Source organism: Neoarius graeffei, chromosome 21 (genome assembly GCF_027579695.1).
Source record: "Neoarius graeffei isolate fNeoGra1 chromosome 21, fNeoGra1.pri, whole genome shotgun sequence".
Classification (NCBI taxonomy): Eukaryota; Metazoa; Chordata; class Actinopteri; order Siluriformes; family Ariidae; genus Neoarius; species Neoarius graeffei.
This window is the reverse complement of record NC_083589.1, coordinates 5,331,480-5,353,709: the sequence shown is the minus strand read 5'-3', so window position 1 is coordinate 5,353,709 and position 22,230 is coordinate 5,331,480. Positions and strand designations below refer to the sequence as shown.

The following is a 22,230-nucleotide window of genomic DNA, read 5'->3' as shown; positions in this document are numbered from 1 at the left end:
ATAGTTTATGTGCATGCGTCCTTACTTCTTCTATTGTTCTGGTGTCTCCGAAGGGACCGTCTTACAGCGCCCCTAGAGTTGTGGCATGTGTATTGCATCGTTTTCAGCAAGCGTTGCGTTGCCATATGGACCTGATATTTTACTGATCGTTGCCCATTTGGACGCGATATATTTTTAAATAACATCTCGTTGCCGTTGTCGTGTGGATGTAGCCTCAGTGTCAGGGAAGCAATGATGATGCCACTAATGCTGAGGAGGCTCTAGAGGAAGATATGGAAACTTCTGTTTTGGAAGAGGGTGATAAGTTTTTTAAAATACCGTCAAAGAAAAGGAAAAAGAAAGCAACTCAAAAGAGTAAAAAAGTCAAACGGTCTCTTATTGATTTGAGCGATAATGAGAGTGAGTGCGATCTATCCGATTGTAGTATTGAGGTATTTCACCCACGTGACCAAGTCACGTGATGCAGCCATTTTGGACGGCACGCTTAAGTCCTTCAGTGCAAGGCGGTATGAGATGGTGGAGACCTTTGCACATTTTAACAAGAAAGTAAGCTGTGATTCGTGTTAAATTGGATCTGTCTTTTATCACAAACACTGTACCCAGCGTTGGTATGGAGCCCTGTTTATTTATTTCTGTGTCCCGTTTCTTTCTAGCCTCTGTTATTGCGTTTTATGTCTGACGTCTGCTACATGCAACCCTAGACAAATTAACACTGCCTTGTTTCACTGCTCAGATGGGTTAACAAACACTGACCCATTTACTTTTTGCTATATATTTTATCAAAATTGCGTTAACTGATAAACTAACCTGAAATGAAATGATCACTGCAAAGTCTGGAATACTCTGTTGGCTCCCAATCCTGTCTCTTCACAGCTGTAATCCCTCTTGTCTGGGTCAGTAGGAAACCGGTAGTGATGTGTCGGTCGCGAACGATCCGGTTCAAAGAGCCGGCTCTTTGAAGTGAACGACGGGAGCCGGCTCTTCGGTGGGAGCCGAGTTGGGGAGCCGAATTAGTTTTTTGTCCTTAGGTGCCTCAGAGAGAGAGAGACTTTCACAAAAAAAGTTGCTGTCCGATTGCGTCTTTGTGTCGTCTATTACCATTCAAAGGAAAAAAAGTAGCATGGTGTACGCCTACTTTTTTTGGTTGGAGGGGTTGATGTCATTCACAGCTGCGAAAATACGAAAATTGGTGTAATGCTTAAAGCTGTGGAGCGCAGGGGAGAGGAGTCTGTGAGGCACCTGAGGAGGGGAAAATCAGCTGTGTATTTTATATTGGTAATATAACACAGTTTTGCATTATGTTTGTGAGAAAATAATTTATTAATTGGTAAGTAAGTTTTATTTCTATAGCTAGAACATTGTTACACTGCTATACTTTACAAAGCTTTACAATGGCTACAAAAACTAAAAAATAAAATGGAAAACATCCTATTGATAAAATATAAATAATAATGTAATTAATTAACTAGTTAATTGCAGCAATTAAATCAAAAATAAAATCTCAGGAGCCGTTTGGGAGGCGAAAGAGCCGGCTCCTTATAGTAATAAGAGCCAAAAGAGCCGAAATTCCCATCACTAGAAACGGGTAAAAGGAGCGTCCTGCACGCTGTCCCTGTCTGTCGTGGCAGCCCACAGCACAACAAGCAAACACCATGGTTATTTATAGAGTGCTTACTGACAAATTAATCTATTCTAGGTGTCTGTAACACGTTTTTTTTTTCAAGCCGGTTCTCCCTCTCTGTCTGCAGCGTTAGTATGTAGCTTGACGTTCAAAATGGTGGACACCGGGGCGTCACGTGACCCTGTGACGTCAGGTGAAATACCTCAATAACCTGCAGTCTACGACTAAGTGGCTACCGCACTCGCAATTACAGAGTGGAGGATATAAAGAAATCCCTTAGGGATAAAAAGCATGCTAAGAGGGTCCGGGTTGATGACTATTTTCCTGATATTGAACAATTTATGACGAAAGCACGAACATTTATGCGAGAGGGAAGCTTCTCTGATCAAGAGGGCTATCGTCTCAAAAAAATTCTCACAAAACTCAATGTTCTACTTGCTAAAGATGTTTAGTGTTAAACACCCTTTCAGCATGTGTCTTGGGATGGCTGATTGTATAGGTCTATTTTTATTTTCTTATTTTTTCTTTCTAATGATGGGTGAGGTTCGTGTGGCTTCTCTAAATGTAAATGGTGCTAGAGAAAGAAGTAAACGAGCCGCTGTTTTTGAAATAATAAGAGAATAAATTTGATGTCTTCTTTGCGCAAGAAACGCATAGTGACATGTTTAATGTAGCTGAGTGGGCTCAGGAGTTTGATGGGCTATCTATTCTCAGTCATGGTACATCTAATCGAGGGCTACCGCATGACGTCACCGCGCCGCGAGATTTTGTTAAGCGCCATATTGGAAGACCAAGTACACATCTATGCAAGTACATACATACATTCATAAAACAAACTACACCTAAAATGTAGCCAGGGCCGGTTCTGCCCTAATCTGGACCCGGGTGCAACATCGCGCAAACCCCCCCCCAAAAAAAAACAGTCTAAATCAGGACAACCATCACATAACTAACTATATTTTATATCAACTATTTTTAACTAAATGGGCTATAATAAATAAGCCTGCAGGCAGCCACGGTGGGCTGCCTCAGAAAAGTAACCAGCGCTCGAAACTAACGGTGTCCCGACGTCCCGGGGACCATAAAAAATGTCGTCGGGACACAAAATTATCATATCTGGGACAATCCCGGGACAATGGAAAAAATAGATCTAGAAAAAAGTTCTACATTAATATTATTTACAAAGCCGTAACACATACGTAGACATTCACCTAATTTGTCAATTTTAATTTTAAAACGTTAACAGCGAAAAATACATAGTAGCTACACTTTCGATGCACCTGCATCCGTAGGCTACAGAGCAGCGCATTCTGTTCTAGAATCTTCGGCCGGAGTCCGCATTATATGGACTTGGAATGGAATTGCTACCGGCGCCGACTCTTGCCAGAACAAAAATGCTGAAGTGGTTGAAGCGGACCGACCGCGGGGAAGAAACTGAAAGCCCAGACATAACGTCTCCGGGACCTTCAGGATCCAAAGTGTCATCGCCTGGTCTGCAGGCAACGCTAGCAACTGAATGAACTTAATGAACACTGTTAGACACGTTATAAAATACAACAGGAATGATGTGGATGATACTGACGGAAGATACCGTTCAACAGAATAAGTGAGTTTTCTTGGTGTCTTTCTATTTCAGAAAGTTTAGTCAGTCAGCAGCACAACTAGGCTCGGACCTGCTAACATTTGTACCCACGTTTCGGCAGCGAAAGTTCATAAAATGGATAACGGAAAGTTCATAAAAATGGATAACGGTAATGGATAACGGAAAGTTCATAAAAATGGATAACGGTAATGGTGAAAATTATAAGTTGGCCTTATAAGTGCCAACAGATATTCAAGGTATAAGTAGATGAAATGAACATAAAAGGGGTCTTATTTTCAACTAAAGTGTACTGCAGATGTAGGGAGTTGAAACATTTTCTGAATGAGCTAGTTGGCCCCTTTAAATAAACGGGTATCTATTCATACAGTGAGATCGCCAAAGTTTTTAATAAACTGAAAATGCAATAACTGTAATTTTGAAGTAGATGATGTATAGGACGTGTCGCTTGTGACTTATTGTAAAAATGATATAAAGGGTTCAAAATCGCATACCGTATTTTCTGGACTATAGAGCGCACCTGTATATAAGCCGCATCCGCTCTATTTTAAAAAATAAAAATAAAAAAAAAAGATATACAAGCCGCACCGGGCTATAAGCCGCAGATATCTATGTTGAAAAATTAGATATTTACTGCATGTACAGAACGATTTTGTACTGTAAATGTACATGTATGTACCTGAACAGATTCTTTCCGAACAGTGCCTTTTAACACGGCAGCAACTTTGCTGATTAAAACGGAACAGAACCAAGAGAAAATAACCGGGATTTATTTACCTTCATTTCTCCTGTGTTTGAAACCACAAGTCACTTTAATCATCTTCGCTGGATTTGAAAATAATTACCAGTTAGTAATTTGTCGTGCGTGTTCTATCTGCTAAAGACCTGCTAATTCTTCTTTGCATTGATTTTTCGTCTATCTTATTTTTGATTCTACTTCCAGTTAGAGCGCCCCTAGCGGTGGAAGAAAAATCCACAGAATAGCCACACCTTTGTATAAGCCGCATGGTTCAAAACCTAGGAAAAAAGTAGCGGCTTATAGTCCAGAAAATACGGTAGTTACAAATATAATAGTAACTTCATATGATAATATTAACCACTGGTTATTTCAGAGAGGAAAAAAATGGGGACACTATTGCTTCCATTCGGGACAATACAACACAGAATTCGGGACCACTGGGGGACACAAAGAAAAAAAGTTAATTTCGAGCCCTGAAAGTAACCATTCAATGACCCAACTGAAAGCCTGCAGCCACGGCGGGCTGCCTCAGAAAAGTAACCATTTGTCCTACCTTAAAACTCGTTTTGCATTTTCTGCCTCCTTTTTTGTATTTTCGACCCTCCGTTTATTTTCTTTCCTTTTCTGAAAACCCGATTTGTGTCCAGACATTTTGTTCTGCGACCAACGAACTAACTCGTCAGGTCTCGTCTCTCGAGCCCGCGATGATTCCCGTGGGAAGGGCAACAACTGATACATTTTTACAAACAGCCAATAAACAGCCAATAGGGGGGTTGCAACGTTCAGGCTCTCCTTTGCTCAGAGACACTCAGTAATGCACTTATTCTCGGTCTCCTGGCAGAAAGCTCCTTGGTTTGCTCCCCTTGTGTCTCAATCACAGCTGGTATTCTGTAGAAAGACTTCTTTTCACCTTTCCCATCAGCTTTGTTGGAACACCCTAACACCGCACAAAAGTTTACCATTGTAGGTTTATGATGAATCAAGTGCCTCGTGGGTTTAAATTCCGCGCGCTGCCGTTATTTCCCCCTAATCACGAGTTTGTTGGTCTTCCAATATGGCGCAGGGTTTGTTTACTTCCGGTTTCCAGTGATGTCAGTGAAAAGGATCTATAGTGGTGGTGTTGCAGTGTTGTTTTCAAAGTCCTTTATCCCTATTACTTATCAGATTGATGAAATTGTAAAGGGTAGACTTTTAAAAGTCAGCCCGGTTTGAGAATCACTTTTTTGTGTTTATCTGCATTTATGCTCCTACAACAGCAACAGATAGAATGCTGTTTTTGAATACCATAGGAAATGTTATAGGAAATTGTTGTCCTGATGATATTGTTATTTTTGGTGGAGATTTTAATTGCACTGCACAAAGTATTGATAGAAATCATGTGGAGCCACACATGCCCTCTCGTAGATGACTTGTAGAGATTGTGAACTCCAACGACCTCAGTGATATCTGGAGAAACTTTCATGGGGGGCAGAAGCAATATACCTGGGTACACTCACATAACTTGTTGTCTTTGGCAAGACTTGATAGATTTTACGGTTTCAGACACCAGCTTAGTTTATTCAAGAAATGTTCCATAATTCCAATTGGCTTTTCAGACCATAGCCTAGTCTTCTGTTCTTTGTTTTTAGAATCCGTCAAACCAAAAAGTGCCTACTGGCACTTTAACACCAATTTATTGACTGATGGTCATTTTAGAGAAGTCTTCCTCTTTTTTTGGAAGGAATTCAGAACCACAAAATCCTGTTTTAAGTCTTTGCAGCAATGGTGGGATTGTGGCAAGGTACAAATTAAACAATTGTGTCAGGAGTATACAGCCAATGTCACAAGGAGCATAACACTTTCAATGAGAAAGCTGGAGGAGGAAATTATTGAACTTCAAAATCAGGCAGAGCAAACCGGTGATCAGAGGTCTACTGAAATTCTCAAAACAAAGAAGAAAACATTGGCTGATTTTCTAGGGTTGAGGGCACAGGGAGCTCTGGTCAGGTCCCCCTTTCAGAGTGTGGAGTTGATGGATGTACCATCAGAATTCTTTTTTAACTTGGAAATAAAGAATGGCCAGAGGAAGTTCATTCATGTTTTGAGGTCTGAGGATGGGAATATCTTATCTGATTCTGTGGCAATACGTGAGAGGGCAGTCAATTTTTACAAGGAGCTTTACAAATGTGAGATTCCGCAAGATCAGGCGACTGACAAGGCGTTCCTTTGCGATCTACCTAAGGTATCCGAAGAGGCAAATGCAGCCCTTGGAGGGGTGTTGACCCTAGAGGAGCTGGAGAGAGCCCTCCAGAGCATGGAGAGTGGCAAAGCACCTGGTGTGGATGGCCTGCCAGTAGACTTTTATAAGTCCTTTTGGCCAGAGTTGGGCACAGATGTGCTTGCTGTTCTGAAAGACAGTATTACCAGGGGGAAGCTGCCACTGAGCTGCCGTAGAGCAGTGCTCACTTTGTTGCCAAAAAAGGGAGACCTGACAGACATAAGATCATGGAGGCCAGTGTCAGTCCTCTGCTCTGAGTACAAACTGCTCTCAAAAGTTTTAGCAAATAGACTGGGGGAGTTTCTCGACCAGGTAGTCCACCCTGACCAGACCTACTGCGTGCCAGGCAGACTGATTCATAACAATATTTCCTTCATTAGGGATGTTTTTCACATTAGTAACATTTGTAGCCTTGATTTTGGTGTGGTCTCAATTGACCAAGAAAAAGCTTTTGATAGGGTGGAGCACAGTTATTTGTGGAATACTTTGTCAGCCTTTGGTTTCAGCCCAAATTTTATCTGTATGATTAAAGCATTATATTGTGACATTGAAAGTATACTCGATTAATGGTGACTTGTGTGCTCCTTTTAAGGTATACGGAGGTGTCCGTCAAGGATGTCCCCTGTCAGGTATGCTGTACAGTCTGGCTATTGAGCCACTCCTAGTAAGGTTGAGGAGGGATATCGCTGGGGTGAAAACCCCAAAATGTGAGGAGGTTTTTAAATTGTTAGCCTATGCTGATGATGTGGCAGTCCTTGTTAATGGCCAGAGAGATGGTGACACTCTTGAAAATTTGTGATTGAGTTTAAAGCTGTTTCTTCAGCAAAAGTGAACTGGTCAAAAAGCTTAGCCTTGCTTGTTGGGAGATGGGTGAATGGTGAACCTTGTCTGCCTGATGGCTTATCCTGGAATAGGGGTGGGTTTAAATACCTTGGAGTTTTCTTAGATGATGATGTGTACATCCAAAACAGGCTTTCGTCTAAACGGGGGAACAGGGGCGCTGCGCCCGCTTACTCTCGGCGTGCGCCCCCTTACTGACTCCGTGAAAACATCCCAGCAAGACTACGTGACAATGTGTCTGATCATCAAATCGTTATAATTGCTCCAAAACTATTCCAATCATAGTAGATACACCGCCAGACGGTGCAAAAACAATCCGAATTGGCGTTTTCCAGACTGAGGCGCCATGTTGTTTAGTTGTTTACTTGTCGCGGCTGCTCTCGCGAGATTTGACATGGGTTACATACAAGGTCAGCTGACTTGTAGAGCGAGATTTCTCGAGACTGAATGACCTTTCACCCACTGGTGCGGGAGCTTTTGGCAGAAGTAGTTCGCGAGTTGTTTTTGTTGACACTTGGGCATTTAAAGATGTCGTTATCCCGCGGCACGAAGCGGAAGAAAGCCAAAGACTGTCCGGGGCAGAAGATGATTACTTCTTTCTTTTTCAATGTTGACAGACAATTTGTTACAATTTCCCTCTCAGATACTCAGACGCTACGTTCACACTGCAAGGCTTAATGCTCAATTCCGATTTTTTTGTGAAATCCGATTTTTTTGTGAGGTCGTTCACATTAACAAATATATGCGACTTGTATGTGATCCTCAGTATGAACGAAAAGCGACCTAAAAGTGTTCCGCATGCGCATTGCAGGATACGACGACGTCACATGCAGTGAGCATGGCCAGTGTTTACGGAAGTAAAACCGCCCGGTTGCGGTATGACTCATCCAATCTAGCTTGAATAGCTGCATCCCCCCAAATGGAAATCAGCTCCCTAACCTCTGCGTCCTTCCATTGAGAAGATTCAGAACCTTCACAGCCCAAAGCGTCCCTCGCATTGATGTCATGCGCAGGGGCGCAGATACGTTTTTTGAACTGGGAGGGACAAAAAACTGGGGGGGACAAAGCTGCCAGCAAACCAACCCCAAACCCCGATATGCCTGTCAAACTTGTTGTTAGTAACCATAGCAACCAAGCTTGAGCTCGCAACCTGTGCAGTCTGCGCAGCTCAACCAACCGAATATCAGTCTTTGTTTTGTTTTATGTGAGTTGTTGCAACTATGTATACACTGCTGTGCACCTCAATAAACCGAATGGTAATTAGTCTTTTGATTTTTCCGTGAGGTTTGCCTTATGCAAAGAAAGACAGCATAGACGTTTTTTCCTCCCTATAAGTGGGGGGGACCGAACGAGGTGAATTTAAATCTGGGTGGGACGAGTCCCACCCTCTATCTGCGCCCGTGATTATGCGCCATGTTGTTGTAACTTTTTTGAGAGACCCGCCGCCTACTTCAGCGCAGAATAGTGACGTCTGTGGCTTGTTGATGACGTGTAAGTCGGATGAATGCGACCTGGCGGTTCAGACTGAAGTCGCATATGAAAAGAGCGGATAGGAATCGGAATTAGGACCACATATCCAAACGGCCTGGGTCGGATTTGAAAAAATCGGATCTGTGTCGTTCATATTGTCAACTAGACAGGGACATTCTAACGAGTGCAAACCCCGCCTTTTCCCTATTAAAATACATTGGGCGAAAATTTCGAAGTTCTGCCATGACCTTGACCTTTGACCTCCAAAATTTAATGGTTTCCTTCCTGGGTGATTGGCAACACATGTACAAAATTTGGTCCAAATCGATCCATTGGTTCTTGAGATATCTTGCAGACAGACAGACAGACATACATACACACACAGACTGACGCAGGTGAAAATAACCCCTCCGACTACTGTCGGCGGGGTTAATAAAAGATCGGATACAGGTCACATATGGGCGAAAAGATCGGATTTGAGTCACTTCAGCCTGCAGTGTGAACGTAGCCAGAATGTCCCATTGGAGCATTTTTCAAAGGCTTTGCACGGCGGGGGGGGACAACCGGCACCATCCACCCCCCCGCTCCCTCGCCATGGTGAGCGCCCTCATACTAAATTTTTCTAGAAAAAACCCTGCAAAAGAATTTTGAAGGAGTGGTTGAAAAGGTTAAAGGTCGTTTAGAAAAATGGAAATTTTTACTTAACATCACTTCCTACAGGGGGCGTGTTCTAATTATTAACAACCTGGTTGCATCCTCTCTCTGGCATCGTCTGGCTTGTGTGGACCCTCCATCAAACCTGCTGGCGAAGATTCAGTCAATACTGGTTGATTTTTTTCTGGGACAGTCTTCACTGGGTACCACAGAGCGTTTTATACCTGCCCAAGGAGGAGGGTGGACATGGACTTATTCACGTACAGAGCCGAACCGCTGCTTTTCGTCTGCAGTTTATGCAGCGTCTTCTCACAGGATCAGTGAACTCAAGCTGGAAAGCTGCAGCCTGTTGTATTTTACAACGTTTTGAAGGGCTGGGGATGGATAGAACTTTGTTCTGGTTCAATCCAAAGAGAATGAATCTCAATTTGTTTCCTGTTTTTTATGAGAATCTGTTTAAAGTCTGGGCCCTTTTTACTACACAATGCACACGACCAATAGGGTCATTATTCTGGCTACTTAATGAGCCTCTGATTTATGGCTCTGTTCTTGATGTAAGCCAAGAAATTTCCCTGGTACCTACATCTAAACTTATCAGCTCTGGAGTTACAGCCCTTGGGGATTTAGTGGAGTTTGTTGGTCCTGATCTGACTGATAGCTGTACATTAGCCCATCACTTGGGTGTGAGGTCCATTCGGATAATAGATTGGTTACTCGGGAAATGGCGGTCTCTCTTAACTGGAGAGGAGATGCAAATGCTACGGGATTTTTTTTGGGGGGAGAGGGGTCCTGATTATCAGGATCTTTTTCCCAGGTTTACTTTGCTCCCAGATTTAGCAGGGTGTACAGGTTGTTATCTAGATACGGAGAGTTTGGTTTTTCTTACTGCAGCAGGTAAACAATTGCATAAACTGTGTTTTATCTCTCAATAAAAGGTTCCTAGACAAGAGGGTGGGTACACCCTGGCGCGAGGTCTTGCAGGTTGATAATAATGTCAAACCACAATGGCGAGCTCTGTACAAGTCACCATTAACCAAAAAAGCTGGGGGTTTACAGTGGCGTGTTCTACATGGTGCAATAGCTGTGAATGCTTTTGTCTCTGTTTTAGATCCAGGTGTGGATCAAGGGTGCCCTTTTTGTTCTTCAAGGGAAACTGTATTCCATGCTTTTATGCACTGTCAGCGGTTGAGCCCTCTTTTTGCTATTTTGTTTACACTTTTTTTTTGAGCTAAATGAAAGCTTCTCTTTGGAGACTTTCATTTTTGGGTTCAAATACGTAAAAAAATATCGCTTTAAATGTCAACTCTTAAACTTCCTGCTTGGGCAAGCGAAGATGGCGATATATGTAACTCGTAAAAGGAAAGTTGAACAGGATTTAAATGTTGACATCTTAGTGGTGTTTTCTACTCTTGTAAGATGTCGTATTTTGATTGATTTTCATTTTTATAAATCTATGAAGAGCCTTGATGTATTTGAGGAAAGATGGTGTTGCAACAATGCGTTGTGTGCTGTTGAAAATGATAAGCTGCAGCTTGCACATTACTTTAAAAAAAATACCTTTTTAACTATTTTTACATGTTGAATACAGTGGAAAATTGATTTTGATGTATTTTTAAGATTGTAATAAAGGGCTTTTGAAAATTCAAATTCTCTCTGTCTCTCTTATATTTTTCTCCCTCTCTCTGTCTCCCATTCTGTCTGTCTCTCTGTTTCTCCCATTCTCTTTCTCTGTCTCTCTATTTTTTCTCTCTCTCTCTTTCTGTCTCTCTGTCTCCCATTTTCTCTCTCTCTCTCTCTCTCTCTCTCTCTCTCTCTGTCTCCCATTCCCTCTTTCTGTCGATCTCTCTCCTCTGTGTGTGTGTGTGTGTGTGTGTCTCCTAGTCTGTCTCTCTCTCTCTCTCTCTGTGTCTCCCATTCTGTCTGTCTCTCTGTGTCTCCCTTTCTCTCCTCTCTCTCTCCTATTTTTTCTCTCTTTCTTTCTGTCTCTGTCTCCCATTCTCTCTGTCTCTGTCCTCTCTCTGTTTCCTATTTTTTTCTTTCTCTCTGTTTCCCCTTCTGTCTGTCTCCCATTTTCTTTCTCTCTCTCCCATTCTGTCTCTCTGTGTCCCATTCTCTCTTTGTCTCTCTGTCTCCCATTTTTTCTCTCTCGCTCTGTCTCTCTTTGTCTCCCATTTTCTCTCTGTCTCCCATTCTCTCTGTTTCTCTGTGTCTGTCTCTCTCTCTTTGTCTCCCATTCTGTCTCTCTCTGTCTCCCATTCTCTCTCTCCCTTTCTCTCTCTCTGTCTGTCTCCCATTCTGTCTCTCTCTCGCTCTCTCTCTGTCTCCCTGTCTCTCTCTCGCTCTCTCTGTCTCCCTGTCGCTCTCTCTCTGTCTCCCTGTCACTCTCTCTCTGTCTCCCTGTCGCTCTCTCTCTGTCTCCCTGTCGCTCTCTCTCTGTCTCCCTGTCACTCTCTCTCGTGCTGTCTCCCTGTCTCTCTCTCGCGTTGTCTCCCTGTCTCTCTTGCGCTGTCTCTCTGTCTCTCTCTCGCGTTGTCTCCTTGTCTCTCTCTTGCGCTGTCTCCCTGTCTCTCTCTCGCGCTGTCTCCCTGTCTCTCTCTCGCGCTGTCTCCCTGTCTCCCATTCTCTCTCTCTGTCTCCCATTTTCTCTCTGTCTCCCATTCTCTCTGTCTGTGTCTCTCTCTCACGCTCTCTCTCTGTCTCCCATTCTGTCTCTCTCTCTATATCTCCCATGTTGTCTCTCTCTGTCTCCCATTCTCTCTCTCTGTGTTTCCCATTCTCTCCTCTCTGTCTCCCCATTCTCTTTTTCTCTCTCTGTGTCTCTCTTATTTTTTTCTCTGTCTCTGTGTCTCCCATTCTCTCTGTCTCTGTCCCCTCTCTCTGTGTTTCCCATTTTTTCTTTCTGTCTGTCTCCCATTTTCTTTCTCTCTCTCCCATTCTGTCTGTGTTCCATTCTCTCTCTTTCTGTCTCTCTGTCTCACATTTTTTGTCTCTCTCTCTCTGTGTCTCTCTCTGTCTCCCATTTTCTCTCTGTCTCCCATTCTCTGTCTCCCATTCTCTCTTTCTCTCTGTGTCTGTCTCTCTCTGTCTCCCATGCTGTCTCTGTGTCTCCCATGCTGTCTCTGTCTCTCTCTCTCTCTCTCTGTCTCCCATTCTGTGTGTGTCTCTCTCTCTCTGTGTGTCTCCCATTCTCTCCTCTCTGTGTCTCCCATTCTCTCCTCTCTGTGTCTCTTATTTTTTTCTCTCTCTGTCTCTCTGTGTCTCCCATTTTCTCTCTCTCTCGGTCTGTGTCTCTCTCTGTCTGTGTGTCTCTGTCTCCCATTCCCTCTTTCTGTCAGTCTCTCTTTCTCTGTCTCCCATTCTGTCTCTCTCTCTGTCTCTATCTCTCTGTGTGTCTCCATTCTCTCTCTCTCCTTTTTTTCCTCTCTCCCTCTTTCTATCTCTGTCTCTCCCATTCTCTCTGTCCCCTCTCTCTCTCTCCCATTTTTTTTCTCTCTCTCCCCATTCTGTCTCTCTCTGTGTCCCATTCTCTCTCTTTCTGTGTCTCTCTCTCTCTGTCTCCTATATTCTCTCAGCACACATCGACTGCCATTTAAAGGGGAGGGTTCAGGGTTCAGGCAGTAGAGTTACCTTAAGAAGTCATGTGACTCGGGTTGGCCAATAGGAGGTAAATTTGTTGTCGCAAGCCTCTCTTTTTCATCTAAAGGCGTGTGTGTGTGTGTGCTCGCGAGCGCATGCGCGCAAGCACTCACTAGTGTTGTTGACAGTCTTTGTCATGAGTGTGCACGCCTCCTACCTCTGAGACAGAGGTGTGTGTGTGTGTGTGTGTGTGTGTTAGTACAGCAGGTGGCATCGACTCTTCATGTCTCAGGTGACACACCTGTGATCTCACTTCACACACACAAACACACACACACGCGCGACAACGAAATAAACACCCGTCCTGTCCTACAGGGTGAACACACACTCTCATTACTGCAGCTCTCAGCTCAGCTTCCTGAGTGCTCGGGTGCTGGAGCGGGCCGTGAACCCGCCATCTCAGGTGACCAGTGTTCGGTGTGGAGGAAGGGGAAGTGTACCTGTAGTACAGGTGTATCACGAGAGAGAGAACGGGGAAGACTACTGAAGAACGCTAGCGCACACACTGCTGTGTCGTTCAGATGGCTGGATCATGTTCTCGAGTTTTGCACTTTTATTCCACCTTCACTTTTATTATCCCCCCCGTGTACACACGCCTGTTTAAATGGCCATCTTCACCCCTCTGTTTCTTTTCGCACCATATCTCTCCACCAGCTCCTGTCCCTTTTCCTTTCTGTGTGCGCGCGCATGCGCTTTATTTAGGATGTCTGCAAGGAAGTGAGAGAAATCCGGTCGAGACAGAGGTGGAGACCGAGGAAGGGAAGAGTGGGGGGGCTCTATACCCCCCTTTCTCTCTCTCTCTCTGTGTCTCTCTGTCTCTCCCCCGTGTGTGTGTGTATACACACGCGTGCATGCATTCTTGAGCTGTGACGCAGCAAGCAGAGAAAAGGGGTCTGTGTGTGTGTGTGTGTGTGTGTGTGTAAGAAAGAAAGAGAGGGTGCTGGAAAAACCAACGACACTTTAATTCCAGAGGAAACCACTCGCACACTCTCACTGTGTGTGTGCGCGCGCGACATGTTTATGTTCCCAAAAAAGGAGCACGGTATTTCACTAAACCCTCAGCTCTCACATCATGAATGAATAAACAGTAATAACAAGCAGGACAGACAGACAGGTCAAAGAGAGATACAGATATGGACAGACAGGTGGTAGAATGGACAGATTAAAAGATGAGAGAGAGACGGATGGTAGACATCTCTCAAGACTGACAGGCAGGTCTTCAAACAAACAGGTGGGCAGGGCCTGCGGGTGCGCGGTGTGGGCAGGGCCAACAGGTGAGCAGGTTTAAATCATTTGAGTTTAGATGAATGAAAATAATCTAGTGATGAGTCGGTTCCTGAATGAATCCTTTGCTCCAGAAGATCACCTGATCTTCAACCGCAAACCATCCAATTGGCCAAAAAAGGTATTCCCTGGCTGTCATAGTGTTAATCCCGCCTCTTTTACCGCCACAGAGGTTTTTCCTGCCCTCCATCTGACGCACAGCTCTCTCTCTCTCTCTCTCTCTCATACAATATAATCCCTCTCTCTGTCTCTCTTTCTGTCTGTTTCTCTCATTCAGCTACACCAGTCCCGTGTGTGTGTGTGTGAGTGTGAGGATACTTACTCACTCTGAAAAGTCAGAGAAAAGGGGGGGGGATAAGAAGAGACAGCCTCCATGTTGTTTTCCTTTTTCATTCATGGCTGTGTGTGTGTGTGTGTGTGTGGCAGCTCCTCTATGTGGTGTGAATGTGTTACTGCACTGTACTGGAAAGGCTTTACGCAGTCTTTCCATCCATCGTGTGTGTGCGCGCAAGCTAAGTTAATATTTGTGTAAGCATTCATTGATGTAGAAATTAATACGTGGCAAATGCTTTTATAATCGTAAAAAAATTTAAAAAAATGTAATTACCCGGACAAGTTACATTTTAAGATTATACTTTTTAAAAATATTTTGTTTATTTTTCTGCTTCTATGTGGGATATTATAAACACCACTGTTTTACAAAGATATAAACCTCAAACTGTATTAATGATTTACAGCGATGTATTCTTGTCTCCTGTTTCATGGCGTCTTTGAAAACAAGTTAATGTCTGAGAGCAGTCATTCACCTGGGGTTTTTTTTTTTCTCCAAGATTAGATCATGTTTTTTCCCTGTAACATTGGGCGAGATATCTACCTATTAGGGCTGTAACGATACACCCAACTCACGATTCGATTCGTATCGCGATTTTTGACCCACGATTTGATACGCCCACGATTTTTTTTTAAATGTTTTTTTTAAGTAGTAAATTTGACTTATTAACATTTACTTACTTACATTAACTATTTAATAACAAATAATTCAGACCACTGCAGAGAATGAGTAATATGTATGCAAAAATGAACAAATGTATATCCAAAGATTGTTTTATTTCTCAAAATAATACTGTTGAGCCGGAAGCTCTGTTTTTTTCGGTTCTGAAAAAGTCATTTTTCCAAATCGTGTAAATCCGTTAAGATTTTTTTTTTGGGGGGGTGGCTCTCTCACTGTCTCACTCTCATAGGGCCAATGATTTTCTGTGATCGCGGAAAACAGATGGAAATTACGGAATTTTTATAGTGAAACATTGCTCGCGTGTCAAAGTGTAACTGCTGCAGAAGGCTTCCGCCCAAGCAGACATGCCTTCAGTGTTGCCAGATATTGCTAACGTTTTCCACCCCAAAATATGTTCAAAACCAGCCAAAAAGCACCTAAACCCGCCCAATCTGGCAACACTGCATGCCTTTCCGGTCAAGTGATTGTGATTGGCTTGTGGCACACCTAGCCAGCCAATGAGCTGCTTGTTTACAGATTCGCTCCCCGCGTTGCAACCAGAATGGCGACCGCTTAAAAGAAATGAATGCTCTGCCAGTGGCGAGTGTGGACGTTGCGTGACTCGCAGAAGATTGTCGCAGGTCGGCGAAAAAACGACTTACTAATAGATATAAAAAAATGAAAGTAATTTAAGTAAGTTTAAAATGTAATTTAAATAAAAAGTAAAGTATTCATAAATTGAAGTTTGGAAGCGCCTCTGTTTTTGGGCTGAGGAGAAGTTTGAAAGGGTGTACCGCGATTCTGCCTTCTTGTATCGCGATACGGATCGTGGCTCTGCGTATCGCGATTTCGATTTCGATACGCATATTGTTACAGCCCTACTATCTATCTATCTATCTATCTATCTATCTATCTATCTATCTATCTATCTATCGTTCAAAAGTTTGGGGTCACTTTGAAATGTCCTTATTTTTGAAAGAAAAGCACTGTTCTTTTCAATGAAGATGACTTTAAACTAATCAGAAATCCACTCTATACATTGCTAATGTGGTAAATGACTATTCTAGCTGCAAATGTCTGGTTTTTGGTGCAATATCTCCATAGGTGTATAGAGGCCCATTTCCAGCAACTCTCACTCCAGTGTTCTAATGGTACAATGTGTTTGCTCATTGCCTCAGAAGGCTAATGGATGATTAGAAAACCCTTGTACAATCATGTTAGCACAGCTGAAAACAGTTGAGCTCTTTTTTTTTTTTTCCGTTTCCGTTTCCGGTTGAGAGTACGTCGTGCGCATTCTGGCTGCCGCTTCTCACCAGAGCTTTTTTATTTAATTTCTTTTTCTATTTTTTTTTTCTGTGTGTTTGTGTAGTTTGATGTTTGAGTGTTTTGTCCGCCGGTTGTGGTGTAGCTCAGGACCCAGTTTTGGGCGTCGGTTCCCTCCAGGCCTTGGTTCGCTGTGGGTGATGCCTGCGCTCCCAGCTGTGGACTGCAGTGAGCTCGTTGCTCATTTTACATCATGGTTGTCCAGCGCTCTGCGCTTGGCGTGATGTTCCGAGCGATGTTGCTCGGTGGTGTCGCGGCGGCTGTGCAGGCGGTTTGGGACACACCAGCGCTCTGCGTAGCGGAGCTTCTCTGCTCGCTGTGTGGATCCATGACGTGGTGTTCGAGCGATGTTGCTGACGGCGTCATGGCGGCGGTGCTGGAGATGTGGGACTTGTTTTCATGCGCCTTTTGGTGGGACTGTGGCTGCTACACCACGGGAATTACATCCTGACCCTACTTGGTGGACTTTTTTTTTTTTTCTTTCCTTGTTTATAATTGTAAAGCGTCCTTGGGTTTTTTGAAAGGTGCTATATAAATTTAACTTTATTATTATTATTATTATTATTTAGAGAAGCTATAAAACTAACCTTCCTTTGAGCAGATTGAGTTTCTGGAGCATCACATTTGTGGGGTCGATTAAATGCTCAAAATGGCCAGAAAAATGTCTCGACTATATTTTCTATTCATTTTACAACTTATGGTGGGAAATAAAAGTGTGACTTTTCATGGAGAACACAAAATTGTCTGGGTGACCCCAAACTTTTGAACGGTAGTCTGTCTGTGTATCTATGATGATGTAGCTGTTGTTCAGCTTTTGATTTGTTCTTCAGTAATTTCCCTTTAAGTTGTTTCCCTGTGATAATCGGACTGAAGGGACGGTCATGGAACTGATTTAAGGGGTTTGTTTGTTTGTTTGTTTGTTTGTTTGTTTGTTTGTTTGTTTGTTTGTTTGTTTGGAATGCGTGTTTAATTTTCACTTTGATGTTCGGTGATGTGTTTGTGATGCCGGTTTTTAGACGCGCCTCGGTTCTCTCCCAGCACCAGAGGAACCGTGAGTGTGCAGTGATCAGTCAAACACGAGCCAGTGCAGCACCGACAGCTGCTGTTTTTAAACATCTGTGTAAAGCTTTAGCTGTGTGTTTAATCGCTGTGAATGTTGGTGTTAAATAAAAGTGGCCGAATGGCCCGACGGTCAAGTCCAGGCTTTAGTGAGAGTCTGTTCGATGGAGGAAATGCACCGTGAGTCTGCTGCGTCAAATCAAAATATAAAATCTTTCTACTTCTATGCTCACATTTCCAGCAGACACCACGAGCAGGCCAGTTTACATCAGTGGAGTGTTCCTGTTGGTGGTGCGAATACAGACAGCCCTGGAAATGAAGCGCTGAAGGTGTGAAGTTCTCAGGGGAGATCCCCAGGGTGTGGTTCCTCTCGCTGAGAACTGGGAACCGTCTGAACTGAAGGCAGATTGTGTGAACTAAACCCTGACAGGGTGATTCAGGACGTGGCGGCTTTCACTTCGTACGTCCTGAAACTTCATATCGAAATAATTAAAAAAAAAATTTTCCACGAATGATGTCATCCATAACAACGGCCTGGTAACAGAACAGAGAACACAGGAACTGACCAATCAGAGTGGAGTATTCAGCAATGCCTTATAATAACGGGGAAATCTCACAGAATACAGAGCTGTTAGATATACTACATGAGGGCAGGGATATCTCTGTCTGTGTGTGTGTGTCTCTCTCTCTCTCGCTCTCTGTGTCTGTGTTTCTCTCTGTCTGTGTGTCTCTCTCTATCTCTCTGTCTGTCTGTCTGTGTGTGTGTCTGTCTCTCTCTCTCTCTCTCTCTCTCTCTCTCTTTGTGCGTGTCTCTCTCTCTCTGTGTCTCTCTCTCTCTTTGTGCGTGTGTGTCTCTCTGTCTGTGTGTCTGTCTATCTCTTTGTGTCTGTCTGTCTGTCTCTCTCTTTTTCTGTGTCTCTGTCTGTCTGTGTCTCTCTCTCTTTCTGTCTCTGTGTCTCTCTCTCTCGCTCTCTGTGTCTGTGTGTGTCTCTCTCTCTGTGTCTCTCTTTGTGCATGTCTCTCTCTGTGTCTGTCTCTCTGTGCGTGTGTCTCTCTCTCTCTCTCTCTGTCTGTGTGTCTCTGTCTGTCTGTCTGTCTGTCTGTCTGTCTCTTTTTGTGTGTCTCTCTATCTGTCTGTGTGTCTGTGTGTGTGTGTGTCTCTCTCTCTCTTTGTGCGTCTCTCTCTCTCTCTGTCTGTGTGTCTGTCTCTCTCTTTGTGTGTGTGTCTGTCTGTCTCTATCTGTCTGTCTGTCTGTCTGTCTCTCTGTCTGTCTGTCTGTCTCTCTCTGTCTCTCTCTCTGTCTGTCTCTGTGTCTCTCTCTCACTCTCTGTGTCTGTGTGTCTCTCTCTCTGTGTCTCTCTTTGTGCATGTCTCTGTCTCTCTGTGTCTCTCTCTCTCTCTCTCTCTGTGCGTGTGTGTCTCTGTCTGTCTGTCTCTCTCTGTCTGTCTCTCTCTCTGTTTTTGTGTGTGTCTCTATCTGTCTGTCTGTCTGTGTGTGTGTGTCTCTGTGTGTCTGTCTCTCTCTCTTTGTGGGTGTTTGTCTCTCTCTCTCTGTCTGTCTGTCTGTCTCTCTCTCTCTCTCTCTCTCTCTCTCTCTCTCTCTCTCTGTGTGTGTGTGTGTCTCTGTCTCTCTTTGTGTGTGTGTCTCTCTCTCTCTCTCTCTCTCTCTCTGTCTCTCTCTCTCTCTCTCTCTCTCTCTCTCTCTTTTTGTGTGTGTCTCTGTCTCTCTCTCTCTCTCTCTCTCTCTCTGTGTGTGTCTCTGTCTCTCTCTCTCTCTCTGTGTGTGTCTCTGTCTCTCTCTCTGTTTGTGTGTCTCTCTCTCTCTCTCTCTCTCTCTCTCTCTCTCTCTCTCTCCTGTATATCACAGTGACCCTTGCCCCAGTTGAGTGTGTCTGTGAGCTCGTGTATGCTGAAGAGGGCAGACAGCACAGCGCTTTCCTCTGTGTATATTTGCGTAGCATAATTTTTATTTATTTATTTATTTATCCCCCCCCATGGGTCTGTACTAATTGCCGCATGTGTAATTTTATTTTTCTCCGCATTGCCCACCCCAAGTGTCACACGTTGTTATATTTTTCTTTTCCTGTTTATTATTTTTATATTTGAGTTGCCTGTGTGACGTGAATCACCATCCTCCTTCACGACCTGTGTTTTCCCGACACTGCGGTGCCGGCGCTTGCTTACGGATATTTATACATATATATATATATATATATATCTGTAATGTACAGGAAAGACTTGGAGAACATGGAGGAGAAAAAAGTCCGGTTTCTTGAGTGTGTGAACATGTTACTGTGTGAATTTAAAAAATGACAGTCGGGAGTTTAACTCATCATAAGGGTTGTGAAGATGGAGACTTTTGTGTGTGATGTGTGTGTGTGTGTGTGTGTGTGTGTGTGTGTGTGTGTGTTCCTTCTCTGTAAGCTCCACTCTTATTTCCTTTCGTCTGAGTCACAGATTCTTGGCACTTGCCGTCTTCCTGTTTATATTGTTTTGTGTGTGTGTGTGAGAGACAGAGAGCATGTTCAGAACCTCTCCCAGTATATCTTTATCACTCTGTTGTTGTTGTTCGGACTTTAGTTATAATGGGAAACATTTATTAGCTGTATATCGTAGCAACAACTCCCAACTGCTCCCCGGGCGCTGTTAGCATGGCTACCCACTGCTCTGGGTGTGTGTGTGTGTGTGTGTGTGTGTGTGTGTGTGTGTGTGTGTGTGTGTGTGTGTGTGTGTGTGTGTGTTCACTGCTTCAGATGGGTTAAATGCAGAGAGGAAATTTCACAAGTGTGTGATGAATAAAGTTGTGCTTTTTCTTTTCTTTCAGTAGCGTGTATTACTGTTGTTATTGATGCTAACTTTCTCTCTCTCTCTCTCTCTCTCTCTCTCGCAGGTGTTGTGGATGCATTTAGATGTGTGCCATGCGTGCAGTGGTTGGTATGCATCAGTGTTTGGGATCGCTCGGCTCTGCTCTCAGTAGGACTCCACACTCGCAGCACAGAGCGTCATGAGCTTAGTCATCCCAGTGGGGGTGGACAACATGGCTGCCGGCTCAGAGTGCGTAACTAACACACACACACCATCTCTCTCTCTCTCTCTCTCTCTCTCTCTGAGCCCTAATTTTATCCCCGTGCCACCAGAGTGACATGAACCTGGTCATTCAGGTCGTCAGCTGACTTCATTTTATTGCCTCATAACGTTGCTGTCTCAACCTGAGCAATTTTTATTTTTTTTCCTGATCACATACGTGTTGGTCAGTTCTGAACCCGATTCCAGTCACCTCAGCTCTAATCTCCTGAGTTGTTTTCTTTTCTTTTCTTGATGCAGATCAATAATGAAACACGGTAACAGCTTTTCCATGATCCCGTTGGTGCATCTTCCCATGTGGTTGTTTAAGAAATGAGAAGCTACTCACTGCATCAGTTAGAGTTAAAAGAAGGGTTGTGATTGAATCGCGATTGTTTCAGGCCGAGACGTTACTCAGACGCACGTTTACGCGGCAGCTGTTTCAGCGTCGTCCTGTATCCAGACGTTTCTCTCCTGCAGTGATCAGAGGAGTGGGGAAGGGTAGAATATTTCCTGCTGGATCATTTTTCAGACGTCATACATACGGTGTGGAAGTAAAGCCCTGTACTGGTACAGATCACTGACACGACGTTCTGTTCACATGGTAAATTAGGAATTTTTTTTTTCTGAGAAAGGTCTGACATATATAATTACATTAACGTGATTATAAAGGAAATATAAGATATGACGGCAGATCAAACATTTCTTGCGTGAGTATTTGTGAAGATGTTCACACGTACAGGATTCTTTCCCTGCACCGGGAGCCGCGCTTCAGTTCACAGCCGTTAAACTGCTTCAGTTCATGAGGCATTCGCAGAATTTTGTTTTCCTGCTCCGTTTGGAGTCTGCATCTGAAAACATCTCCGCTTCAGGGTCACCTGGGGGCCGAGATAACAACCACCACCACCACCCATCCCCCCCATCCCCTAAAGAATTGCACTACACTACACAGGAGCACACAAAACGGAGGGGTGGGGCTAAGACAGGATTGGAATTGGGATTGGCCCCTCTGTCTTGCTTTCTCCCCCCCTTCCCTCCCTCCCTCCCTCCCTCTCTCTCTCTCTCTCTCCTCCATGTGTCTGCTGCAACAGAGTTGAATGATCAGTGTGCTCGGAGTTCCTTTTATTCCATTCAAATAAATGAATATGAAAGCAGTCCACTGCCGCCTCCGTCTCCTCCCCCTACGGCTTCTGTTGCCAGGGTGACCTCCTCTTCACTGCCTGGCTCGTCTCCATGGTGACGGCTGGGCCTTTGATCTGTTCGAGGTCTTTTAGGTGTCTGTTCACATGCCTGTTCAGATGGTCCTGAACATCACCGATCATAAATGTCTGAGCAGTTCTGGAATCAGCCTGACTGTGTGTCAGATATGACCAAAAATACTTCATTATTTACATCATTATTATAATAATTCTGGATTAATCTGTGTTGCCCTCAGTGCATCCTGGGAAAACTGAGTAATGAGTCACATGACTGGACTCTACATGTATACGACTTCACCTGCTGATGGCGTACATGTTTATGATTGTGTTTATTAGGATGTAAAAACGTGCTGTTTGAGTAAAACGTGTTTAATCGGTGAAGTGTTTGTGTTTGGAGGTGTATATCGTCGATGGAAGGAGTCTGCAGTGTGAGCAGTTTGTAACAGTGACGGTGCTTTATAAAGTTTCCCAGGACAGACGTGAGATGGAGAGA

At 43.9% G+C, this 22,230-nt stretch overlaps 2 protein-coding genes across 2 annotated transcripts in view; one reads left to right on the top strand and one right to left on the bottom strand.

The window, feature by feature from the left end:
• The window catches only part of LOC132870207 (zinc finger BED domain-containing protein 4-like), a 100,920-nt gene extending 86,477 nt beyond the window's left edge, over positions 1 to 14,443 (bottom strand). The window contains exon 1 of the mRNA XM_060903810.1: positions 14,428 to 14,443. The gene's annotated coding sequence lies outside the window, so the exon portion shown is untranslated. The remainder of the gene's footprint in view (positions 1 to 14,427) is intronic.
• Positions 1 to 22,230, top strand: part of kmt2e (lysine (K)-specific methyltransferase 2E) — a 139,574-nt gene that overhangs the window by 75,919 nt on the left and 41,425 nt on the right. Inside the window, 1 exon segment of the mRNA XM_060903807.1 lies at positions 20,366 to 20,529. Within this exon segment, the coding sequence (XP_060759790.1) occupies positions 20,480 to 20,529 (50 nt within the window). The 5' untranslated portion in view covers positions 20,366 to 20,479.